Source organism: Neofelis nebulosa, chromosome 2 (assembly GCF_028018385.1).
Source record: "Neofelis nebulosa isolate mNeoNeb1 chromosome 2, mNeoNeb1.pri, whole genome shotgun sequence".
NCBI classification, from domain to species: domain Eukaryota; kingdom Metazoa; phylum Chordata; class Mammalia; order Carnivora; family Felidae; genus Neofelis; species Neofelis nebulosa.
The window spans coordinates 216,078,595-216,088,434 of NC_080783.1; the positions used below are offsets into that span (position 1 = coordinate 216,078,595).

The following is a 9,840-nucleotide window of genomic DNA, read 5'->3' on the forward strand; positions in this document are numbered from 1 at the left end:
TCCTCTGCTCCCCACCGCTGACGTGCTCTGCACTGTGGTCATTGCCGTTGGCTCCCACAGAGAATGTTCCCGCCGCAGGCTGTGCACTTGACCTCCATCGGTCTCCATCACAGCGTCAAACAGCAGCAAAGGCCACTGCTGTAGCCGGGCAGACCCTTGGTGAACATCTGCAAAGACAACAGCTGAACCCTTAACCCAAACTAACTAAGATTTCGTCCTCGGCAGGAAAGGGACCTTGCTCTTCAACAACATCTTTTCCATAGTGCCTGCCGTCTTAATGGGGTGCAGCAAGGTCGCCGGGTCTTTCGAGATGATCATTTTGTCCAGACTTTTGGTGGGAATGTGTGCAGGTAAACGGTGCTACGTGCGACACCTCTGTCATTCAGGATAATTGAGGAGGAGGGGGAGGCGGGGGCAGACGCCGGGGTCTGGATCGTTCTGGAACCGCTGAAGCACATAGACACGAGCTGTTCCTCTGTCCCGACACTTCTCAGATGCAGTCAAGGGACCGAGCTTCGCTGTGATGCTTCCTGCAAAGAGAGCTGTTCTGTGAAAGACAGAAATCCAGAGTCCTGTTGGCAAGGGCACTTCCTTTCCTTTCCTTTCCTTTCCTTTCCTTTCCTTTCCTTTCCTTTCCTATCTCCGTGTTTTCCCAGCTATAGGTGGGGCCAGTGAGTGTGTGGTGCCCCTGATTAGTGAGCAGCTTTTCCTTTTCTTTTTCTCTTTTTAAGTTTATTTATTTATTTGGGGGAGGGGGAGGGGCTCCTGCCCGAAGCGGGGCTCGAGCTCACAAACCGTGAGATCATGACCTGAGCCGAAACCACCAGTCAGATGCTTGACGGACGGAGTCACCCAGGTGCCCCAGCATTTTCTTTTTCTAGGCAGAGTATAGACTGTGTCGTGTGCAGTAGGGGCAAGGGCGGTCTTCGGAAACTTGTTTCGGTGACTTATCCGTATACGTGGGTGAGAACCAGGTTGCAACGTTAAACGTGTCTCCCCATTTTTACCATGGGTCGTGGTCAAAAACGCATGAGAAACAATCTAATGTAGGAATCCCTCCGCCCAAGAAGAGTTAATGATAGCAACCTGTCACCTTCTAGAGGGAATGTGAAGTTTGCAGAAGGATTTTTAGGGGTTCTTTTCACCTATTCCTCCAGGGTCCACCTGCTGAAGAGGGTAACACTCACTCGCCTGAGGTCTCTGGTCTCGTAACCCCCGGAGCTGCTTTGCAAACCCTCCAGAGCTATGGCCCCCCGGGCCGCACTCTGGTGGTCGTAGAAAACTCCCCCGTGATTCCTTCCAACCGAAAAGATGTGGTTAAAGCCACGCCTGTGGCCTTCCCCCCACGTGGCATTCTTTTGTAGACTGTGTTTCCCAGGGCTGGAGGGGGCAAGTGGGACACCCGCCCTCAGGGCCGTGCACCTTCAGGGCGGGCGCCCCCAAAGGGCTGCATCCTGGGCGCCTCGTCAAGCAACCCTGCACCCGGCCCTGGCATTGGCAACCAACTCTCATTTTCTGCCTCCAAACACGGGGATGGGGTGAGCGGATGATTTGGCCTGATGTCCGCAAACCCCTCAGCTGGCCCTCCTGGGCGGTGGGGGAGAGGGCGAGGAGCCCGGTGTTGGGGGAAATGGCAAGGAACTGCGAGGCTGGGGGACAAAAGAGGAAATCAGCCTCCCTGAAGAGAGAAGAGGTCATGTCCCGGAGGGAATGATGGGCCCCATGGCAAGCGTCGCCCTACTGCTTTCCCTGAGAGAGCCTGGACGGGTCTCTGCCACCTTGGTCTGGCCCTGCTCCCGCCTCCCACCTCCCCCTGCAGCGGGGCTCCGCTAATAAAGAATAGACGATTCCGGGGCGCCTGGCTGGCTCAGTTGTTCAGCGTCCAACTCTTGACTTCGGCTCACGATCATGGTCATGATCTCACGGTTCGTGAGTTTGAGCCCTAGCGTCAGGGTCTGCACTGTCAGCAGAGGCTGCCTGGGATTCCCTCTCTCTCACGCTCTCAAAATAAATACATTTAAAAAAAGGAAAGAAAGAAAAAAACAAACGATTCCTGGAAGTCACCGGCAGTGGACAGGTGCAGGCAGGCACTTTTCTCTTGACCGTCCAGCACTCCAGAGTTGGTTCCCACAGGGAGATATTAGGCTCCAATAGTTAACAAATCACCAAAACCCCAACCTTTACTCTTAAACAAGCATTACTTCTAAGTCCGTGGTTCTCAAACTTTTTGGCCTCAGGATCTTCTTTCTTTTCTTTTCTTTTCTTTTCTTTCTTTTCTTTTCTCTTTTCTTTCTCTTTCTTTCTTTCTATCTTTCTTTCTCTTTCCCTCCCCCTCCCTCTCTTTCTCTTAGGTGTTTTTATTATAGCACAGGGACAGGACCCATGGGCAGAAAGAGTTGCTGCCTCAGGACCTTTTTACACTCTTAAAATTATTGAGGGCCCCGAAGAGCTTTTGCTCGTGTGGGTTGTATTGGCCAATATCTACCATTTACAAATTGCAGCCAAGAAATGTTCGTTTAATTCATCTAAACGGCAACAATAAGCCTGTCACACGTCTCAGTGAAAATAGGCGTATATTCTGAAACAAAGAGTTTCAGCGAGAAGGGTGGCATTGCTTCACGGGTTTACAAATGTCTTTAATGTCCCGCCTCATAGAAGATGGCTGGCTTCTCAGACCTGCTTCTGTGTTCTGCTGGCCATGACCTCACACGGTGGGGAGCCTCTGGAACACTCCACCGTGTGGGCACTATACAAGGCAGTATCTCAGGATTGTTGGAAGATGGGTTTGACCTCACAGGCCCCCTGAAAAGGTGTCGGGAGTTTCCTAGGTCCTCAGATCCCCCTTGGAGAAGGGACGGAGGCATAATCCATTCGCAGTGAATTCTTGCCCATGGTTCCCGAGAAATTCTGGGCGGTGTGTGAGTCGGCAGCTGCTGCTCAGACACCCTAAAAAATAAGGGAGCAGCTGGTCCCCCAAAGGGGGTGTGGCGAGAAGGGGGGCGCAGGAACAGACGTGAGCAGGACTTGAGACACAGTTCACTGGCTTTTAGTCAACTTGTGTGGCCAGAAGACCAACTGCTTTCATGGAAGGAATTTCCAATGTAAAAGCTGTTTTCTCTGACTTCAGCAGCTGGGGTTGCCCGGTGGAGTTTGTTTGTCTGTTTATTTATTTATGAGAGAGGGCCTGAGGGATCAGCGAGGGGCAGAGAGAGAGAGGGAGAAAGAGAGAATCCCACGCAGGCTCCGAGCTGTCAGCACAGAGCCCCCTGTGGGGCTTGAACCCATGAGCCGTGAGACCGTGACCTGAGCCGAAGTCAGATGTTTAACCGACTGAGCCACGCAGGTGCCCCACCAGTGGAGCCACTTTTAAGACAGGTTAGAGATTGCTTCCCACTGGCAGGAAGGGGACCCCGTCTCTCACAAACCTTCTGAGGTTTGCCTTTTCAATTTTGTCCCTGGTCAAGTGAAAAAGAACTTGCCGCTGAGAAGCGTCCCCCGCCCCCTGACCCCTGAGTGGTGACCATGGAGCCTGCCCCCCAAGGGCCCCTGCTTCTTCCCAGCCCTGTGGGCACTAGGCCTGCGGGGTCTCCCCCGACCCCTCCACCAGACTTCTCAGGGCTGATATTGCTGTGACAACTGGAAAGAATTGGTGAACAGCGAGCCTCTTTTAAAACACTAAACAGAGGGGCGCCTGGGTGGCTCAGTCGGTTGAGCGTCCGACTTCAGCCTGGGTCACGATCTCGCGGTCCGTGAGTTCGAGCCCCGCGTCAGGCTCTGGGCTGACGGCTCAGAGCCTGGAGCCTGCTTCAGATTCTGTGCCTCCTTCTCTCTCTCTCTGTCCCTCCCCTGCTCATACTCAGAAACAAACATTAAAAAAAAAAAAATGAATGTGTTTGAAGACAGAGCCTGTCCCGGTCAGACTAATGTTTCCTGACGGTGTTTTCACTTCAATCCTGCCAGGTCTGTCTTCCAATGTTGTCCCTATGTACCTGGGAGAGCTGGCCCCTAAAAACCTGAGGGGGGGCCTCGGGGTGGTGCCTCAGCTCTTCATCACCATCGGCATCCTCGTGGCTCAGATCTTCGGCCTTCGGAGCCTCCTCGCGAGCGAAGAAGGTAAGCTCAAGATGCCTCTGGACCACATCCCTCTTTCTGCCTGGACGTTTCTGTGGGCTGCTCTTTCCTCTCCAGTCGTGTCCAGGCAAGTGTCCTTGCCTCACTGCCCTGGCCCCATGGTGTTGGTGTGGTATTTGCACAGAACAGGCCCCGAACAAGGTGGCGGGGCCCATGTGGCTAATATTTTCCAGTCCCTCCTAGGACACAGAGGAGGGGGCTTTAGCGTGAGCAGGAAGTGTCATTGTCTGACTTTCTCTTGGCTTGCGTGGTGGCCAAGCAAGGGGCCCGAGGCATGGTAATGGCCACCGCCAGTGTGCTTGAGGCCTCACTCGAGCCTCCCAGCATGCTGCTGCCTCGTTGGGAGGGTGGGGGGTCCTGTGCCGGTCCTACTCTGTAGACCAGGAAAGAGGGAGCCCCCTAGGGGTAAAATGGTGAGTCTCAGGGCCGGTACCCCTTCTAGACCCTGACTCTGGAGCCTCCCCACTTTCCTCGGGAGCCCAGGCCCAGCACACCATAAGTGCACGGTGACTGGTAACTGTCACTGCTTCTGCATGACCTCCCCCTTCTGGTCTCGCAATCCCCATTAATGGTAACACCAGCCAAAACATACAAAGTGCTTACGGTGGGCCAGGCACCAAGTCTTTCGATGAAGTCCATTTAATCCTCCAAATAGTCCTGTAAGGCAGGTGTTATCATTATACCCGTTTTCCAGATGCAGAACCTGAGGCATAGAGAGGTTGGACACCAGGTCCAAGGTCTCATTAGGACACAAATCCAGGTGGCTTGGGCCGGGCTCCACATGAAACGACCACTGTCTTCCTTCCAATCACCCTCGTAAGGAGCGGGGACCAGGGCAGGGGCTAAGTTCCTGTCTCCCAGTGATGTCACCTATACACCCGCAGGACCCAGGGCAGCCTCAGAGCCCCGGTGTCGGTGAAGTGCTCTCTGGTGTGCCCAGCGAGGGGGGCCTCAGAGCGGGCCCGACGGAGGGAGTAGGACCAGCCTTCCAGACGTGGGCAGATGGGGCACACCTGTGGAATCTCCCTGCCACGTTCGGGGAACCGCAAATGTGTGGATTTCATTTGTCCCTCCATCCTTTATGGAGACCATTTTGTCGTCGGTGTCCTTCCTCTGGACACAGTGTGGAGGGCGGGGCTTGGCCTTATTCTCCAGCTCAACTCCTGGCATGTGCATACTGCTAGATGCTCAGAGAACAAGGAAGGAAGGAAGCCCACAAGAGAACATTGGCACAGGAGGCAGGTGGTCATGGAGCAGAGGTTGAGAACGGGTATCCCGGTCTTCTTGGAAAGCAGATGGAAACAGGGTCCAGGATTAGCCGGGCCCTGGATTTGGAGTCAAGGGAGGGGAGGAGATCAGGAAAAAGAGGATCCAGCCGGCAGAGCGGTGGGCAGGGCAGAAGTTGAACTCATCGCATGGCGTGTGTTCTTAGGAGGAAGCGTCAGAGGCCGAAACAAGACCTGGAAAAGATGATGTCTACACAGGAGGCTCTTCTTTGTTTATTCCTCTCCCACATCAGGACTGAGACCCCCTGGGGGTGACGGGGCCATCGCCTTAGGTCGGAGTCCACGCCTGTATTACACTGGGTTAAGAGTCCGCAGGGGAAGGGCGAGGCCTGCTGCGGCCCTCAGCCCTGGCCTTCCCACCCCCACAGGGGGCCGCCGTGCTGACGGTTACCATCATCGCATCCTTGCACCGCCCCCGCCCCCCATGGTTGTTTTTTTTTTTTTTTTTTTACCACCTTTTGCAAAGATAGAGTTAATTTTCCGCTCCTGGACTTCATCCAGTTGGACCCCATTGTGTAGATCGTTGCACCGGACACTGAGTTTCGGGGACGGGCTCCCGCCGTGGTTTGTACAGACTTCTATCGTATGGCTACGCCGTGGCTTCTGTGGCCCCTCTGTGCTGTGGACGTGGCATTGCTTGCGGCTTCCGTGTCTGTGACCAGTGCCGCTCCGACCCTGCCAGACCAGGCGTCCTGGTGGCCCCGCATATTCAGGGCGCTGTGTCAGAGCACGGGACGGTGTGGGGTGTCGTCAGCTCTGTGTCGAGTCAGGGGACAGGGCAGCCGGCCGGGCTCCGGGGCGGGAGGGGCTGGGGAGGGACGAAGGCAGCTCTCACCTGAGCACTGGCCTCCTTGCAGGCTGGCCGATCCTCCTCGGGGTGACTGGGGTCCCCGCGGCTCTCCAGCTCCTACTATTACCATTTTTCCCCGAGAGCCCCCGGTACCTGCTGATTCAGAAGAAGGACGAGGTAGCTGCCCAAACCGGTAAGGCTCCACCGTGCAGGGGGCGGAGGCCGCGGCGTCTCTGCTCCAGGAAGTTAGGGTCCCCTGAGCCGGCCCCCTGCTCCCCTCCCTTAGCGCTGAAGAGGCTGCGTGGCTGGGACGACGTGGGCCCCGAGATGGAGGAGATCCGGCAGGAGGACGAGGCCGAGAGGGCCGTGGGCTTCGTCTCCGTGCTGAAGCTGTTCCGCACGAGGTCCCTGCGGTGGCAGGTCATCTCCGTCATCGTCCTCATGGGCGGCCAGCAGCTGTCGGGGGTGAACGCGGTACGGGGGCCGGGGGGGGGGGGCTGGGCGGGGCGCTGTCGTCATCACAGGGGGCCCCGAGCACCCCGCCAGCCTCTGGGGTGCCTTCCAGATCTACTACTATGCGGACCAGATCTACCTGAGCGCGGGGGTGAAGGAGAATGACGTCCAGTACGTGACAGTGGGCACCGGGGCCGTCAACGTGCTGATGACCGTCTGTGCCGTGAGTCCCCGACAGCCACCAAGGACGAGGGCATCTTGAGTGTGTGTGTGTTCGCCGGGGGGGGGGGGGGGGGGGCGTCCTAGCTGAGGAAAGAGCCAGATCTGAGGTGGTGACGTGCCTCTTGGTCTCCTCATCTCCGGGCCACTTGTCAGATGACAGCCTGTCTCTCGGAGTGGGGGGCAGCCTGTGCCCGCCCCCAAGATGGAGACCCCCTGCCTTCCACTCTAGAAGCTTCCGCCGTGTGAGGTGGCTCTTCCCCCATCTGTCCCATGTGTGGTTACTACCTGTGCCCTGGACTGGGCAGGGCGGTGGCCTGCTGGGGGGGCAGACACACGGGCAGGCGGGCACACAGCTGCCCCTTCGGAAGGGGGGTTTGGGAGACGGGCGGAGGGCTTCCTGAGCAGGCGACTCTAGCAGGGGTGCGGCCTCCTGTCTAGCGGGGCTGCTGAGCCTCCCTGCTTGCCCTCCGCCCCCTCCCCTGCAGGTGTTTGTGGTGGAGCTCTTGGGGCGAAGGTTCCTGCTCCTTCTGGGTTTCTCCGTCTGCTTCACGGCCTGTTGCGTGCTGACGGCGGCCCTGGCCTTGCAGGTGAGGAAGGGGGGGGTGTGGTGGCGGCTGGAGCGCCCTGTCCGTCCGCTGAGCCCTCACTCGCATGGTAAGGAAAGTGACCAACATGATCTTTTCGCAACTACGATGAATCAGACGCCTGGGGACCATCTGTCCCCTGGGCCCCCCTGGGAGCCTCCACGTCTAAGTAGCCCACTGCCGGGGCGCCTGGGTGGCTCAGTCGGTTGGGTGTCCGACTTCAGTTCGGGTCGTGATCTCGCGGTCTATGGGTTCGAGCCCCGCGTCAGGCTCTGTGCTGACAGCTCGGAGCCTGGAGCCTGCTTCGGAGTCTGTGTCTGTCTCTTTCTCTCTGCTCCTACCCCGCTCATGCTCTGTCTCTCTTTCTCTCTCTCTCTCTCAAAAATGAATAAGTGTTAAAAAAAAAAAAAAAAATTTAAGTAGCCCGCTGCCCACTTCCGGCCGATTTCCCAGATGCATCCGGGTGGCACGGCCTGCTGGGGAGCCAGGTGCCCTCCTTGCCCAGCCCGGCCACAGCCCCTGGGGACCAAGATGCCCCACCCAGGTCGTCTCTGCCCTGCCAGGTGTGATCCAGTGTCCTCTCCCCCACAGGACACAATATCCTGGATGCCTTATGTCAGCATCGCCTGCATCATCGCCTACGTCGTGGGACACGCCCTTGGGCCCAGTATGTTCCCTAGAGCTGGCTCTCCCTGGTTTTGTCTCCTCCTTTCCTGAACCAGAAACTTCTGGCTTGGGTCCCCTGGAGAGGCTCCTTGGAGGCCTCATGCAGCCCCAGAATGGCCTCTCCCCCTGCCTTCCTGTCGCGCAGGGGTTTGCTCAGAGGGTTATTAGATGACCGCGCTAAAGCGGCCTTCGCCGTGTGGGTTGAAACAGGCTACCCCGTGCGATTGGCGTAGAGAGCCTTGCGGTGGTCCCGGGCCCCTTTCAGGGACATCACAGGATGTCACCTGTGGTGCCATATTCTTGCTGTTGGCCTTCTCGCGCTGCTTCTCCGCCAGCCCAGGAGTCCCGGAGACACCCCGCTCCTCGGGCCGGATGCCTCGGGCGCCCCGCGCACGGCAGGGCCTCCGGGACCCTTGGCGGGCTTGCCTGCTTCCAGAGGAGACAGCTCCTCCTCCTTCCCCCTCTGCCCCCCAAGGCCCCGTCCCCGCGGTGCTCATCACGGAGACCTTCCTGCAGTCCTCCCGGCCGGCCGCCTTCATGGTGGGGGGCAGCGTGCACTGGCTCTCCAACTTCACGGTGGGCTTGATCTTCCCGTTCGTCCAAGTGAGTGCCAGCCGCCCCGCCTCCCCCCTGCCCCCTGCACAAAATCCTCACGCGGTTAAGGGAGAAGCTTCTGGAGAAGGTGAGCCCCACTTGCCCTTCCCACAGGTGGGCCTCGGAGCCTACAGCTTCGTCATTTTCGGCGTGATCTGTCTTCTCACGACCATCTACACCTTCCTGGTGGTCCCCGAGACCAAGGCCAAGACCTTCATAGAGATCAATCGGATTTTCACCAAGATGAATCATGTGTCAGAGGTGCACCCGGAAAAAGAGGAACTGGAGGAATTTCCACCCTCTACTCGGGGGCAGTAACTCGAGGGAAGGAGCCTGCTGAGCGGGTCTGCGCCGGCTTCCCTCCCGGGCTTTTGTCCCGGCCAATAGCCGTGAACGTGCGGGACTAGGCGCCGTCCGGGGTGGAATGCACCGGGGCTGTGCCTTCTGTCTCCGGATGACCGCCGTCAACCCCGAGTCACGGGAGGGCAGGCGCCCCTCGCCGCGCTGGGCTAGCCGTCAGGTCCTGACAACGCCGGTTCTCACGACAAAAATCATTAGTGTGGTGGCGGGATGGAAAGAATCCCATCTGGCCAGAGAAACACCTCTTCTGAAATCCATGGGTCTTCTGGGGACCCGGAGGCCTGCGTTCAGGGGAATTCTTCCTCTTGCCCGGTCCGTCTCCAGAAACACCAGTCCTGGAAAGTGTGATGTCTGAGAAGCTGCGAAGGAGGTCCCTATGGAGACTTCCATGGGGTCGGAGCTTGTTAATTCCGGATTATATTGCTGAAGGGCAGTGAATGGCATTGCCTGTGAATGCTCAATAGAACACGTATGATCCCTTTTACCAAGACACGCTTCTTTCTTGTGAGCAGGTGGGAGAAGGCCGCGGGAGGGGTGTGTGTGCGGGGGTGAGGGGGGCCCCTGCTCCTTTGAGCAGTTCGATCTTGCTGGAGCATCAGCCCCTTGAGAGCATGAGTTCGGCCACTTTTGCTTATCCCGGAATCCCGCTGCCTGGACCCGGCCTGGCGTGCAGGAGGCCCTCAGACAGTATTTGCTGGAAGGGAAGAAACAGGAGCTGAGATGGTGAGGCCACCTGTAGGATGTGAGACCTGCT

At 57.8% G+C, this 9,840-nt stretch overlaps 1 protein-coding gene across 5 annotated transcripts in view; it reads left to right on the forward strand.

The window, feature by feature from the left end:
- Positions 1-9,574, forward strand: part of LOC131505524 (solute carrier family 2, facilitated glucose transporter member 5) — a 28,138-nt gene extending 18,564 nt beyond the window's left edge. For 4 of the 5 annotated variants that reach the window (XM_058719206.1, XM_058719205.1, XM_058719208.1 and 1 more), the window contains 9 exons: positions 226-350; positions 3,961-4,113; positions 6,275-6,400; positions 6,494-6,681; positions 6,773-6,883; positions 7,368-7,469; positions 8,058-8,133; positions 8,608-8,735; positions 8,841-9,574. In XM_058719206.1, the coding sequence (XP_058575189.1) occupies positions 226-350; positions 3,961-4,113; positions 6,275-6,400; positions 6,494-6,681; positions 6,773-6,883; positions 7,368-7,469; positions 8,058-8,133; positions 8,608-8,735; positions 8,841-9,044 (1,213 nt within the window). In that variant the 3' untranslated portion in view covers positions 9,045-9,574. The remainder of the gene's footprint in view (positions 1-225; positions 351-3,960; positions 4,114-6,274; positions 6,401-6,493; positions 6,682-6,772; positions 6,884-7,367; positions 7,470-8,057; positions 8,134-8,607; positions 8,736-8,840) is intronic. The other variant, XM_058719207.1, reaches the window with a different exon arrangement.
- Positions 9,575-9,840: the final 266 nt, after the last annotated feature.